At 45.3% G+C, this 16,142-nt stretch overlaps 1 protein-coding gene across 1 annotated transcript in view; it reads left to right on the top strand.

The window, feature by feature from the left end:
• ankfn1 (ankyrin repeat and fibronectin type III domain containing 1) overlaps positions 1 to 10,880 on the top strand; it is a 133,187-nt gene extending 122,307 nt beyond the window's left edge. Inside the window, exons 22-25 of the mRNA XM_040135882.1 lie at positions 1,464 to 1,630; positions 8,445 to 8,667; positions 8,773 to 8,965; positions 10,058 to 10,880. Coding sequence (XP_039991816.1) covers positions 1,464 to 1,630; positions 8,445 to 8,667; positions 8,773 to 8,965; positions 10,058 to 10,880 — 1,406 coding nt within the window. The remainder of the gene's footprint in view (positions 1 to 1,463; positions 1,631 to 8,444; positions 8,668 to 8,772; positions 8,966 to 10,057) is intronic.
• The last annotated feature ends 5,262 nt before the right edge of the window (positions 10,881 to 16,142 follow it).

The following is a 16,142-nucleotide window of genomic DNA, read 5'->3' as shown; positions in this document are numbered from 1 at the left end:
TTAGATATTGTGGTTTGGTAAAAATTCAGGTTCCTGATAATAAAATCCCCTACTATAGTGGACAGAAGTCTGTACTGAGTGACGTATATAATTAGCTGAGGCTTTGCTGAATCTGGGATGTGTAAATCCCCGTCACTCACAATAGGAAGCTGATTGACAGGCGGCCTGGCTAATCAATCTAATCGTTGTTTAGTGTGTAAAATGGCAAAAATGAATACGCAACGTGTTGTTTTTTCTCTCTTTTAAATTGAGATTGAATTGAATTTAATGATTAAAAGCTACTGATGGGTTTGTTTTTGAAAGCATCCTGAATTTACTTCGATTGCCCGAAACCTTTGAACCGTACATATGCGGACAGCGGACAGTGTACATGCGTATTTACAGTAAACAGGTCACTGAGTGACTGGCATCCTGTTGTGTGTGAACAGAGGCTAATGCAGCAGCTCCATGTCGGCCGTCTGCACTGACTGCGAGTGTGTCAACAGACTGAGCTGTGTTACTGCAGCAGAGTCCTATCTCACACACACACACACACACACACACCTACGTCTGCAGGGAAAAGCACTAAATCAGTCTGCCGGCTCCAGCAGGACGGCCTCTCCGCTGACCCCCATACACACACCGCACACTTAAACACACACACAAAAATGTGTCAATAACACCCATACACACTGCACAATACTCTCTCTTTGTACACAAACTGACCTCCTCAGCAGCTGCTGAATAAAACAGTCTCATATGACTCTGGTTTTCTGTTTGACCTGAAATCAACAGACAAATTTCATATCGGTTTTTACCAAATGTCACTAAAACATAACCAGATTTCCACTGATTAACATCCAGATTCTCTGTCCTCGCACATGCCGAAGTTGTTGTTTCCTGTCGCAGGACAACACGGATCACGCAGCTGACAGCGAATGAGATGTTCCTGTGACGAGAACAGCTCGCAGAATCCCCAGAGAGTGAAGAGAAACGTGGGGAGAACATGCAAATAAGCTGCTGATCATATGCCAGACTCCACTTACTTTTCTGTCAAAAATCGTTGAAGCGCAGAATGTTCTGAATTGAGTTTTTAAAACACAGATGTTTTGTTTTTTTCCAATTTTTACTCATGTTTTAATATTCAAATTCAATTCGTAAAAAAGTGAGTCATTTATTTCACATAAAAAGTGAAAATAAGCCGCATGCAGCCTGATCTTATTCCGTTGAGGAGGTTGTCAACTTGTGACTTTTATCTGTTTTAGCTTTGGTTTATTGAAAGCACTGGTAACACATGAGACTTTGTCAGGCACAGAGCAGTAACGTCCTGGACTTATTTCCATCGTTGTCTCTGCTGTCGTCACTGGTGAAGGTGAAAAAAGTCGGAGCACTCTGGCTGTGTCAACAAGCAGCAGTCAGTCTCTTCCTCTTCTCCTCCACACACTTCTCTTCTCTCTCTTTCCTCCCCTGTTTTCTTTCTTCAGTGCACTTCTGCAGCTACAAAGAGAAGTTCATCAATCTCTACTGCCGTCTGTCCTCTGTCTTGGACCTGGACGCCCTTATTACCCAGCAGGCACTGCGTGAGGCCATCACTGACAGCGAGGTGGCCACAGCCAAACAAAGACATCAGCTCATACTGGACTACATCCAGGTAAGAAACAAACACGGGTTTCAGGCGTTTTACTGTCATAGTTCAAAACCCACATTTAGACAGAAATGCTCCAAATGCCTGGAAGCGTTCTTGCCGAGGGAATTATCCCAGCATGCATTTCACATCAGCGAGGATGAGGACAGCCAACCCTGCCGAACTGCTGTTACTATGTCATCAAATCTAGTTTTCAGGTTTTCCGAGATGAGAAAGTTACAATTTAGATTCTGAATGATGAAAAAGACGCCCTCTTGAAAATTTCCTCCCGCCATGTTGGAGATGTAGTGCCGGCCAGGTGAGACCTTTCAGTCGTCCTCCGTGGTCATCCCGGGGAGAACAGTGTGATCTCAGAAGAACGACGTTGCTAAGATAAACTCTGGTCTCAGGGATCGAATCTGTTTGTTTGTCTCAACACACTAAAAGTCACTGGGTTAAAAATGGACCCAGTGTGAGTCAATGTGGCGTTCCTCACTTCAATAAAACTTTATATAGTTTTAAAGGTTTATGGTATATGACCGTATGACGCGTTGGTACTCGACCAATCACAGCTGTCCATCTTTCACGACTTGCATGTCATCGGAAGGCGGGACTAGGGACCAACTTCAGGGAACAAGACCGTAAACGCAGACTGGAGCCCGAAGCGGTTTGCACGGCGTCTCGAGGACGCATCAAAGAGGCGGGTGTGTTGTTGCCTTAACTCCACAAACCTTTGCTCTGTTTCCCAGTTCCACCTCGTAGCAACGTCATCGTTCCTCTTTGGCTTCGCCGCGCTCGCAGCCGTGCGCAGAAGAGCGCTGGGTGGTGCTATTGGTGCGCGTCACGTAGCACGTGGTGGACGTTGTCATACGAGGCGGGAGAAGGTAAAAATACTCTGACACGCCGTCAGTCCCGACACCCTGCGACATAGGCTGCAGTCGGGCTGATATCGTGCAGTCTGAACCCGGCATCGGGCGGCTTTCAGACTGACGCAGCCCTCTCCATGAGAATGGGGTCAGTCCGTCAACACAGCGGGGGTGCCAGCGCAGGGCTTTCCTGCGGAAACGCTGAACCTGACTCAGATGCCGATGCGGCGCAGCGTGGCGTCATCCAGGAAATTGCCGCGTTGGCCGATCAAACACGTGCAGGAGCCTGTTCCTGGTGGATTATTTTGTAATGTGAAGGAACGCTGTGTTTCTGCCGCTTACCTCATGATCGTCGATCGTCTACAGAAGATTTCCAGAGCCGTAAAATCCTGTCACTGTGCAGCGTTTTGGTGTCTGAGCCTTAAAAGCCACAGATTCGTGTCACAGACTGGACTTGCGGGGGGTTGCTTTTGGTCTAAACGCCCACTGAGTCTGTTTACTGTTTGCTCCCGCCTTTGTGCTTCATCCTCAGCTGAGGGACCTGCCTTTTACAAAAGTTTGGACAAAGTGGAAAGAAGCCTGGTTAACTAGTTTATGGAAACATGTCAGGCTAACTTGGCTGTGAAAGACTGAAGAAAGAGTTATCTAATACTTGTGGGAAAAATTCCTTAAATGGGACTTGAACAATGGTAAAAACTGTTCACACATCTAATAAAAACACATCTGCAATTGTGACTCAGCTGCACTGGAATCAGTGGAGCTTTATTCAGTCTGCTTGTTCTCAGAAGTCTGTCCATGTGGTTTCAGCTACTGTACAGATCCACGCTGATTTAATGAAGTTGATTAAAGCAGGAATGAATTCACCGCCTGAGTCTCGGGCTTTTAGCGTGAAAGGAGACATTAATCAGGGAAGAAGCCGCGAGCCGAGGGGCCCGTCGGAGACAGGATTTTAATAAATTTCACTCTCAATATCATTTTATTTCATATCCAAGTTTTCTCTGAGAAAAATCGCATTAAAAAATCAAGGCGCAGTGAAAACAAATGAGGTGGTAATCCAATTAGAGACGTTTATTGATGCAGTAAAGTGTAACTGCTGGGAGTATTAGCTGTTAGCTTGTTTTTCTAGTGTGAAAGAGTCAGGAACCGGCTGCTCCAGTCCAAAATACGAAAGTATGAGAGTAAACCCGTCTGAGATCTCTCTCTGTGAAGAGCTCGCCGCCGCCGTTAATGGAGACCGACCACAAAACCGCAAGGGTGCTCTCCGATCGCAGCACTGCCGGGCGTGTGTGTGTGTGTGTGTGTGTGTGTGTGTAACCAGCTGTCTAGCTCTCTGTCTGTGATTTTAAAGCCTTGGAAAAAAGTGGCCCCCTGACCACAAATTGCTCAGAGAGAGAGGGAATGTCAGGGGAAAAAATAATACCAATCAGAGCACGTGGATGGGTGTGTGTGTGTGTGTGTGTGTGTCTTTAAGGACAGCAAAATGTTGATGGGAAGGGCAGAGTTTGAAAAGGGCCACGTCTGTCAACACAGAAAAACGTTTGAACTTCTATCCTTGTGAGGACGCTCACTGTCATAACACATTCTCTTCCTGTTCTAGACCTAAACATGATTCAGACTTCAGCCTTAAAACCATGTGAGGACTACCCAGCATGTCCGCCCTCTCCACAAATCCCTTCACTTTACAAGGATGTCTTCCTCTTCCAAAAAGGTCCTTGATTTGCAAAAAGTGTCATCACTGCAGAAAAACGACTTCACTGTTAAAATGTCGTTATGTCCTCGCTCTCTAAAATTTCTTCACTCGTTCCAACTTTCCTAAAATGTCTTTTCCCTTTCTAAAATGTCCTCAGTTTCTAAGAATGTCTTCTCTTTGCAAACCTTTTGTGGACATTTGATATTTTGTTTGCAAAAATGTCTAAAACTCAGATGTCATCCCTTCACTTTGATGATCAAGGTTCAGCTTTACTTGTTTATTTGTTTATTTATTTATTGTCCTTATCTGATGTCATGACTTCACATGACTTTACTTTTCTAAAATGTTTTTCCTTTTTCTACATTTCTTGGCTCTCAAGGTCTCAAACTCCAATCGGTCCTCACAGCGATGCAAGACCAACAGCTCAGACACACACTCCGGTGCCTCAGCATGTCTAATCTGGGAGGTCCCTGTGTGTGTGCGTGTACGTACGTGCGCGTGTGTGCGTTGCAGTGAAAGTGGGTTAGTGTGAGGATGACGTGATCCCGTCTAATTGGACAGTTTGTTTAGACTCGCCACATGTTGATGGAGGAAAATCTTTGGCCGCCGCTGTCTGTAGAAACGTCTGCACACTCGACATGTGGCTTTTCTTCTTCACAGCTGACTGACTCACAGCTACAACCGTTTATTTCTGCTCCATATCACGTCTAAAGGCGTCGGGATACTTCGCAGCGCCACGGACCAGGACGCAGGATCTGTGTCCGATGTGATTAAGGTGGAGATTCAGATTCGTAAAACATACACAGAGACATGATAAATGACGCCTCGCGTCCGCCCTTCGCCTCCTTTACCTGAACCGGTCTGAACCACAGCTGGAACCTCACAGGCTCCAAAACTAATGATGAGTTTCCCTTTCACAAAAAGAGTCCAGATCCCAGTTTATAGTACGAGCAGTGATGAAGTCTAATTTCCACATGTTACACGGCTTTGGCAAATAGAGTCGCAGGTGAATGGTTCCATTTTTTACTTTCAAACTTTTACAACCTTGGTCTTATCGTTGTATTTCAGTCGCATCGTTTCTGTCGGTAATGGGAACGGTGAACATCGTCCCAGATGATTGCGATTATTCTTTTCTTTATAATGGATGAAGCTGTCCGTGTGTTAGCAGTGGCCATTGAAGTTTCTCACATTGCTTGAAGGACGTACGAGAACTTTGCCTGAACAAAATGCAGATGAAAAATCACTAGTTGAATTATGAATCTGACCGGACACATAATCCAACTTTCAGCATTTGGTGCTACCGACTCATTTCGGTCAGAAAAAAATGTGTTGAGGTTCAGAACTCGACAACAAATACCAGGAAGATGTCGTCCAGCTTGACCTGGACAGTTTGACGTGAAGTCCTTTCTCGTTTTGGCCTGTTAGGAATTTAGGCTCTGAAAGCTACAAAAGCCAAATGAATTCTCCGACTTCAAGTCCTCTCCCTGCACCCGAGAGAGAGACAGAGCTTAAAATAATCTGGAAATAAATGTGTATCAAGTATCAAGGCACATGTGTGCGAAGCATCGAACAGTGTGTTATAAATGCAGAGTAAGTGACAAGAAAAAGAGTCACACGTGAATGAAGGTTCAAAATGAAATTTATTGTCCGTTTACACAAAAAAATAGAATATTATGTTAGTCAGGAACATCTGGCAGGAATGCAGGCAGTGGATCTCTGCCCTGTCCCACTGTCAAGTAAAGTCAGAAGTTTCATAATGTTTTTCCAAGTCAAAATCCATTAAATGACCTTGGAAAAGAAACAAGGCTCAAGACTAAAACGTCACGCTGAACACCCTGAACAGACCTATAGTGACAACAAAGTTTTTCTCTGCTTTGAATATTTTTCAAAGAAGCATTTCACTCTGTCAGAACAGTACAAGGGGGAAAACGTGAAAATTAAAAGTTAAAAACCATGAATAAAACCACGAAATGTTCTGCAAAAATAAAGAGATTACTGGAACATTACGATATCCCTGGTCTTTCTCTGTCAGATTCTATTTACACGTATGAAAATTAAATACTTTCTGGTAGGAACGAGAGGTGGCACAGAGGGAGAGAGAATGCGTCCGTCTCAGTCAGTCCTCGATCTTCTCGATGACTTTGTCTCTGCTGTGGCGTCAAACAGAGTGAACTCTGTGGGAAACTGATGCAGTATCCGTGGCATACACTGGCTAAACTTATACACACAGTAAAACACACCGACGCCGAGGTTTGTGGCAAGTGACGCTGAGCAGGGAGAGCTGCTGTAGCTGCAGTACGTCCTTGGAAACCTCAGTGTATCTGTCTTTGTGTCTCGCTTTGTCTTAAATCATGAAGCTGTGAAGCTGTTGTCAGAGTCTGATCAGCTGCAGATGCGTCTCTGCTCTGGAAAGTTTCTTACGTTCAGGGTGCTGCATCCAGGCTGCAGTATAGAGTTATCGACCGCACAGAATTTTCCTCTGGAAGCAGCACGTCGGCCTGTTCGCCATGAAACCTCCAGCTCCAGACCCCGGCTCTTATCTTTGGTGGAAACATGTCCCCGAAGGACACAGTCTGTCGCAGTCTTGGAGGACAAATCCAGTTTGTTGGTTTATTTGTTTTGCCTTTGTTTTCGCCTGTTTTCAGGTGGTCCGGCCGTCCGTCCGTCCGTCCGTTCTGTTCTTGTGAACGCCATATCTCAGGAACGCCCTCAGGGAATTTCTTCAAATTTGGCACAAACCTTCACTTGTTCTCAAGGACGAACTGATTAAATTTTGGTGGTCAGAGGTTAAAGGTCACGGGGATCTCGCAAAACACGTTTTTGGCCGTAACTCAAGAATTCATTGCTAATTATGAGAAAATTGAATACAAATGTCTAAGAGGATAAAATGAAGGGGTGAAGGCGTTTTATACCCAAAAGGTCAAAGGTCAACTTCACTCTGACATCATCATCATCTGCAAAACGTTTTGTGTATCGTTGTCATCTTTTAACTCTGTGACTTTCAAACCAGAAATATTAAGTCTCCTCATACCGAGGTTCTGTTCCCCGTAGGCCTGATCAGTGATTCATAGATGGTTGAGGTCACATAATTAATTAAGGATATTACTAGGAATTATTGTTACAAACAGCTGGGAAGTACAGACAAAATGTGGTATAAATGTCAATAAATGAACGTACTTGAATAATCCTAGGCCCTACTGTTTGATTTCCATCGTTCTTTGATCTTTCTGTGTGGTCTTCAAATGTTTTATTTGTTGACGAGAAGAAAAATCTGATCCTTTAAGTTAATTTAATTTTGTGTCTGGACAAGATTTAAACAGGGTGGATGCGTTCCTTTGTGTAAAGGACAGTATTAAAAGCTCCTCGCTCTGTGTGATTGTTGTTGGTAAACAGAGCAGCCTCTCTCTGTGGGAAGAGCAGGAATCTCCTTCATGTTTTTTCCCTCGGCAGACTCTCGCTCGGCCGTCGCAGCCTCTGCATTCTTTCCAGCCGAGTCATCCCTGCTGTCAGTCTCCCCGCTGTGTGTGTCAGTGTGTGTCAGTGTGTGTCAGTGTTTGTGCGTCTGGCACTAAGTGCTCTCCTGCTCTGTGTCAGGCAGTCGGCTAATTGCTGCTTAACGTTTTGTCACGCTTCATTCTCTTCAAAAGCAAACACACACACACATTTTCAGTCATGATACAGTTTACTCGCAGTTAAAGGGGAACTCCACCAATTTACCAACTCACCGTGTGTTTCCAGGTGTAGGGGAGGACTAATGCATATGTGAAAAAAGTTGCTGAAAATTGTAATTTTTGCATTTTTTCCGAAATCACATATTATCATTATGTGGTCAACCAACCTTTGGCTTCAAAAACAAACAGTCTACCAAACCAAAGCACAAGCTGATGAATTCAAATAACTTTTTCATTCTTACCAACAGTCAAAAACCAAAGATCAGTGAGTGTAAAAGTTAGAAAAGCAGCAAATCTCACGGCAGAGTCGATGAATGTTTGCTTGGAAAATTTAATAAATGGTTATTGGTTATCAAACTTTTTATTTTTCTGTGGACTGATTATAAAATCAAATAAAGGTTTCAGCTCTTCTGTAAACAGCACTGAACCTTGTTGACTCCACAGATGGATTAGCTGATTGATTCTTTCAGAACCAAATTATAAATAGAACAAAATATCATCTGCATAGAAACGGACACTGATGTAATGTGATTCTTAATTTAAGGCAAAACTCTGACATGCTACAGACAGAACGTTGAGAGTCTTGACCTTTGTTTTGCTCTGTGCTTCTGTAGCAACTGGACGAAATGCGTCGTGACCTTCGTTGGATCACAGACGCTCTGCAGTACGCCCGTTACAAACAGCCTCGGGGTGGTGTACCAATCACCTGCCTGGTGGACACCAACGCTCCGGAGAGCAACTCCAGTCAACAAAAGACCGACTCCACCTCCTCGACCATGGACTACCTGCCCACGCCTTCACCCTCACCTGAACTCCGCAGAAGGAAAGCCATCAGCGGTGAGTCATCGCACTGCAGCTCCAATTTAAATTTACATTTTTTAATCATAAAAGCACAGAAAGTAAACACAATATGTCACGCTGACACTGTCTGTGTGATTTCAGAGTCTCTGCTCGGCTCAGATGAAGACGGATCCTCCGAGGTTTTTCTGCCGACGGACAGCGACTACGACTCCAGCGACGCCCTGAGCCCCCGCGAGCTGGACCTGCTCTACTCTCCGCCCCAGGATCTATCCCAGCAGGCCGTGCACTCGTTGGGCGGCAGCGCCCCTGACGTGCTCCAGATCCACGAGCTCAGGTGAGGATTCGTAAAGCCTCACAGGAATGTTTACACACAGCTCATATTTATCTGTTGTCACATTTTCTATGTTTCTGCTGTTCGTTTATTGTAATCTTGTTTCGAAAATATGATTTTTATTTATATGTAAATTTGTAATTGAGATTAACGTAAAAAAATTTTTGCGAACCTACGCAGATGAGGGTGTTATGGGTAACAATAGAGCTCTGATTGGCTGATTCAACATCCTGTCAGGAAGTTGACTTGTCATTGTTTCGTCCATTTATGTCGATAAATCCAAATTCTTCCATGGTTTTTTCATAGATGTAGTGGTTTGTTTACACTTTCACTACGGTGAAATTGATTTATATTTCCTGATTTCCATCTGTACTCCCTTTAAATTTTGGTTTGCTAATGTGACACAGAATGTTTTAGCCCCAGTCGGGACAAGCATAAGAGCAAAGAAGCATTTCTCTGGTGCATTTACTTTAATAAACCTATTCATGTCGTGACCTGACAAAGCTGACTTTAATGATGAAACCTCATTTATTTTAATTTATTTAGTTACTTCAACAGGGACACTGCATTTTAGCAAAGATTAAGATTAATTTAATGAAGTTGATGAGATTGTTAATAAACATTCAGAGGAGGAATAAAGAGAATATGAATGTTAGTACAAAAACAAAAAATCCTCATAGAGGACATCATTATACTACATTTAAAACATGTAACTCATAATACAAGACATGCAAAACAGTGACATGGGAAATATTATGCCCTTGAAAACAACAGTAACAGTAGCTGTTTGAGGTTAATAAACACAAACTGCAAGAAAACTGTTGCTTCAAACAGGTAACGCAAGGCAGAACGTCACTTTGTGTTCTGGCTCAAAAGTTCAGGTTATGAGTTGTAAAGCTCCTGCATGTAAGAGACTCGTGCACAGCAGCTATGAACCGGCTCAGCAGCTCCGCCGATGAAGTGTTTAATCGCGGCGAGGACTCAGTGCAGATGTGTGTTATCACAGTGTGGTGAATAAGCATCCTCCACTGCCTCCACCACGTTGTCGAAGCGTAAATCTAATGGATCCTTTCCCTGTTTTGTCCCCTCTGGAAGGTACAGCGTCTGCCCACCCAAAGACCCCCCCGTCTCCCCGGTGGTGAAGGATCCCAAATCTAAAGACGCTCCACTGTCCTCCCCCCTCCTCCCACACTCTCCCTCTCTATCCAAAGACTTCCCTCTCTCTACCTCCAGTTTGCCTCACTCTCCCTCCCTCTCCAGGACCCTCCCCACCTCTTCGTCCCTCCCCCTGTCCCCCAGATTCTCCAAAGACCTACCTCTGTCCCTCCCCCTCTCCCCGGCTCTGTCCGACACCACCAAGACTCTGGAGGGCCTCTCCCTGTCCAAGAGCCACCAGGAGGACGACGCTACCACGAGGGCCCTCGCCAACACCCCCGCCAAACGCAAACTGCTCTCCAGGAGTCACAGGGGCCAGTACTTCAGCGGGCCGCAGCGCTGGCTGAAGGGCCACGGCGGGGAGAGTCACTCCGGATCGTTATCTGAGGGCGTCTACACCAAGCAGACCGACCCAGACCTGCCCCTCCCCGGGGACCTGCCCTCCCCGCAGGGCACCACCTACGTCAGCCACGCCTCCTGCGTCCTGGAGAGCAGGAAGGTCCGACACCGGGAGCCGCGGCCCCACATCCGCCGGATCTTCGTGGAGCCCTGCAAGGAGCTGTCGCCCGGCCTGGAGAGGAGGGGCTTGGAGGATGAGCGCGGCAGAGAAGCGACGGAGAAGGTGAAGGCTGCAGGTGTGTCGGTGGTCGTGGCACATGCGGAGTCTGGAGGGGAGGGGCCAGGAGGAGCCGCCGCCCAGGACGTCGACTCAGACGACCAAACCAACGCCCAGGTGTCGGAGATACTGAGCAGCACACTGTAGAGTCGGACAGCGGCTGGGGGGAGCAGCAGTTCTCCGTTCGGCCACGTCCGAGTATTTAAAGCTACACTGGGCGAGATTTTAAAAACGCGGCTTTTATTTTAAGTCACGCTCAAAAAAAAGCATCCCACCGGAGACGTCAGCCAGTGGTTCCCTCGGCCTCGGCAGTTTAGCGAAGCAGCTGTGCAGCGCTTTGTATTGTAGAAGGGGAAGTTATCCAGATGTACATTTTCCAGACCAACCACCCAGTCCTCATCCTCCAAATCTTTTCACTTGTGAAACCAAAATATGCTCTTTCAAAACAAAAGTTTTGTGTGTGTTTTCCAGGGCAGCTGGAATGGTCACGTTTCTGCCTCTTGTGGACAAAGAGGGAAAACAGTAATGAAGCCAGACAGTTTGGCGTTCTGTTATGAGACAAAGGAGACACCACACTCCAAAACTAACATGCACAAGTTTTGGCAAATGAACGTTTGATTAGCCATGCGTGAAAGCTGTTCAGTGGGCAGCAGTCGGGGCTGCAGATCCGACAGTTATGAAAGCTTCCCGTTGAAAAGCTCTGATGGGAGAGACCAGGAAGTGGTTGCTAACATTTTTGACTAATGTTGTATCTATAATATTGTAACCTGGTGTGTGACTCCCAGGTTTGGCAGCCACTGGCGTGACCTGACAAAGTGAGAGGCGCATCCAAATGTAGATGCAAAATTTGAACATCCCTGCTGCAATTAATGGCCGAATCTCTTCTCCATCTCTAATCACAGTTACCACTTAAGAGAGAAGATTAAGCTTTGCCGGTTTTGCAGTTACGTCTTTGAAGTGAAGAAGCCTTCAAACCAAACTCACAACATTGCCCAGTGTCGCTTTAAAATGACCTCAAACTCTGGTCAAAGGTGAAGAGCGAGCGTCAAACCTGGACATGAGCTGTTCCTGCCACTGTCCACCACCGTCCTCTCTCTCTGTCTCTGTCCCCCTCTGTGTCCTTGCCTGTCTACCACAGCGACGACTGGCTGGGCGTGTCATCGGGCCGATGACGAGCGCCCCCCGGACCTCTCCGTAGATTGTAATTTAAAGTCCCAGCCTAGGAGCCCATGGCATCGACTGTTACAAAGAAAATAAATCAATGCAACGAGAAGCCGAGCACTGCTTCTCCGACCAGGAACTTTGCACACGACTCTGTACGTCCACCAAAAAACGCTGGTTTGATTGATTGTGGCTCGTTAAAAAGTTCACACCTTTTTTCTTTTTCCGAGTTTAGTTAAATTCTCTCAAACTCTAAAATTGAACAGTTGGCAAAGTTTCCTGCGGAGTACTGTTTTTCCGCGGCCCCGTCGTCAGAGCATGGATTCTCCTCTACTTGAAGTGAATATACAGTTTAGTCTGTTTGATCGTGGTCTCCTGTGATGATTGAATCCTGTCTTTCAATCAGTGTTATTTAGAGCTGCTTCCATTGGGTCTTAGTGTGGTCGAGATAACATGTAGTCAGTTTATAGAATAAATATATATTGTTCCCTTAAGTTTCAGAGATGTGACCTGCCTCAGTCACTAAACACAGACCACTAGGAACCTTAAAACATGAAGTATTTTTGTATTCTAGGATTTAAAGATACTATTTTACCTGGAATGTTGATGAATAGTCAGAGCTGTATATTGTTGGCATGAAGTAGTTTGTAGCTGTCGGTTTTTTTGGACTAAAGCTTTGTGTCCAGTTTGTGCCTCCGCCTGCTTCAGGATGACGATGAGGAAGGGGGTCAGGATATCATTTGCCTAAAAACAGTCTGCACTTTGCCCCTCGGACTGGCCTCGCAGTTGACCTGACGGTGTTCTAGTTGTGTTGTTGTGTTGACTCCCACAGTTACATTAGTGTTCCCTCAACGGCTGATGGTGTGTTTTCTGTTTTGTTTTGTTTTTTTTTTCTACTTACAACATGCACCAAAAACTGCAACCGTTTTATTTATATAATAGAGAAATGACATAAAACTCCTGTCAGTGAGTCTGAGAGCTGTTTGAACATGCACAGGTTCTTAAAATGTATGCACGGTATTTTAAAAGTGCGTTTTTAATTTTTGCACATAGCAATTATGGAATAAAAGCTAATTGAATATTTGATGCAGTTGGGCATTAACTGTGGCAGCTTTTATCATGAATGACTGTAAAGGTCAATTCAATGTCCTTCGAAAGTGTAGATGACAAAGACGTATGAAGTATTAATTTACAGGTTTAGTTTGATTGTGGAGAAACGGATCCTTCGGCAACGTGGAGGTTCAGCTTTACAACCACACAAGCACCAATTAAAGTGACACATTCAAACTCCAGCTGTCTCTCGCTGATAATTGGACGAGAAGATCGATGTTCAAATCGTGTTGATGCTAGAGTCGTGGCACGGTTAGCCTAGCTTAGCATAAAGCCTGGAAGCAGGGGGATACAGCTAGACTCTGTCTGAAGCTGAATGTATAATACACTGTATAAATACACCTTCTGTCACCTAAATCCCACTAGTTCACATGTTGTGTCTGTTTCCTTTAATCATACAAACACAGAACAGTAAAAAACCATGTCTGTGTTCTTATGGAAAGGCTAGCTGTTTCCCCCCGTTTCCAGTCTTTATGCTAAGCTAAGCTAATCACCTTCCGGCTGCAGCTCAACACTTAATCCACTGACATGAACATCAAACTGTTCCTTCAGTGTTGTTTTAAAATTGGAGGAAAAAAAAAACTGAATGTAAATTATGAACTTGAATTTTATTTTGGTAGCTCGCGTCGTCGGTTCTGTCAGTTTTGATTGAGATCTCAGAAAGCCGCGATTAAAGGGAGCGACTCAAATGAGAGGTTCAGCCGGTCAACAGCAGTTTATCCGGACGATCCAAACCACTTTATTTAGAGGCCAAACTGGAAGTGAAGGCGCCCGAAACGTGGCTAATAATCCCACATTGTAAAAGAAAACTGCAGGGTTTCATCAGTCTGCGTTCTCTTCAGTCTCCGCTGCGAAACCTCATCATTCGGGCCCAGTTCGAAGGCCACAGTTACGTTACTGCGTCGCCTGATTTAGTTTCTAGATTTTTGTTTAGGAGAGTTTAGATGTCAACCTAAAGAATTTGCTCTGATGCTTTTAGGAGATGGATAAGAGCAGCCGGTCATCGTCCATGTTGGTGCCCGGGAGAGCGGAGCGAACTCAGCAGCTCGTTGCTGAACGCACTCGTTAAAAGTTCGGTCTCAGAGTGTAAATCTAATATTAGTTTATCTGAAGGTAAAGTTTTCATTTCATTTCTAAGTTTGTAAAAGGCGGCTGCGGTGTGACGTTAGCGTCGCTCAGTGAAGTGCATCGACCGTGGGAGAAGATTATGCAGCTTTTTATCCAACGTGCGTCTCTATCAACAAGTGAAATGATAAAAAAGGATGTGGATAGAAAAGTAACTGCAGCGGGGTCGAAGGAGAGGTCATATAGTCTAGTGTCTCTAAGAGGACGAGGTGTTAACTGGCTTTGTTGCAGTAGCCAACACCAACACAAAGACAGCGAGCCGCCTCTCTCTGGAAACTCCACATAGAGACCAGGTCTGGCGCCCACATTCCCTCTAACTGTCCCGCCACTCGTACGCTCCACCCAAACAGCCCTTTGACCTCCAGCTGCACCGGCATCCCCGGACACTGGGACGCTCATCACATTAACGGTAATGTCCCAAACAATGCTGTTGTCCCGGCGTCCTCCCGTCCTTGAGAGTCCAACTCAACAAGCTCGAACCTGGCTCGCGTGGATGTTTAAGGTGGAAGAAACGAATCATTTGTCGCGTCGGCCTTCGTTTTCTCTTCCCCGTAACTTAAAGTAACTGGGTCGTCGTTTCCAAACTGTCTGACCTCGTTCTAGCAACGTCGTCACATTTCCAGATCTCAGCTATCGTTCGTTACCGGAACCGACGGAACCGACGGCCGGAGCTGTGAAGATAAAAAGCTAAGCTGTAACAAACCGTACTCCTGCTTGAAGATCCCTGAGCAGATCTTACAGTAACAGACCGGTCACTTTCATTCCTGGTTGGTGGGTCTGAACAAAGTTGCAGCGGTTCATATTTAAACCGGTGGATTTTTAGTTGAGGTTTGTATTTCGAGGCTTCGGTCTTGATGTTCGTGCTCAGGAGCGGATTGCGGTCGATTCTGTTTGTGAAACGAAGGGTTTTATTTTGAAATGTTTAATATCCAGTTTGGAACGAATGTTGTACCTGAATCTTCAGTCAGGTTTTTCCAGACACACAAGACTCAAAAACTGTTTATGGGTTTGCGTGGGCTGAGAGCTTCAGCCCGTAATGTGACGACTCAGCTTATTGTTCTTCAGATGGTGGATATCTCATGTTGGAGCGACTCTTCGCGTTATTTTATTTATTTCACCTTCTGTCTCGGTGTTTTCAGCCTCCGGAGGTTGTCGTCGGACGATGGCGATCACATCCAGCTCCACTATTTTTTTACAGTGTGCAAAAGCAAACAAGCTGAGACGAGCTTCTGTCTGTATATTTTTGCATCACCGTCATTTATCCTGAACGGCATTATGAATCCACTTTAATGCCACTTCGGACTTTATTTATTTCCAGCAAAAGGACAATATGATTTTTTATGGACTGTGTTTAAAAAAAAAAAAAAAAAAAAAAAAGAGAAGAAGCCTCCAGTGTTTTCTTGCATTTTGCAACCTCTGAAGTCACATGAATGGATGTATTTTAACAACTGAAATAAATGTTGTCTCATGTGGATATTGTGCACTTAAACCTGCGAGTGTGTCTTTTATCAGACGTTGCTGTCAGCTGGCGGATGCAGATAAAGGGACGGTGTGTCCGTGAGTCGGTTTTCATCGCGGCCTCCTCGTCCTCGCTGCCCTATCTGAGGCATTCTGGGTATGTGAGTCAAGCTCTGCCAAGCAGAAGTAACGCAACACCGCTGTCAGGCCCCCGGTCTGCCGCGTGATCGGGAGCGGCCTTGTAATATGGCCTGAGAGCTGGAGACGGTAGGGTGAAGCACGGCCCACTTTCAGGGTTGAATCATCAGATTGTTTTAAACAGTGAAACGTGAAATCACCAACACGTTCGTGTGCGGAAGCTTTTCACTCATACGGGACTTTTCACAGACGGGAGGCGCAGGAGGAAGGAGGCTGAGCGGACGCCGTACATTTTTAATAATCCTGTATGTTTTGATGACTTTCTGCACAGACAAAACAGACGACCTCTATGTTCAATCAGTGGACCCAGCAGACAGTACGGTCTTCAGTTCGATTTCTATCACAGCACAACAGGTA

The sequence above is a fragment of the Xiphias gladius genome, chromosome 9, assembly GCF_016859285.1.
Source record: "Xiphias gladius isolate SHS-SW01 ecotype Sanya breed wild chromosome 9, ASM1685928v1, whole genome shotgun sequence".
Lineage (NCBI taxonomy): Eukaryota > Metazoa > Chordata > Actinopteri > Istiophoriformes > Xiphiidae > Xiphias > Xiphias gladius.
This window is presented reverse-complemented; position numbering and strand designations above follow the sequence as displayed.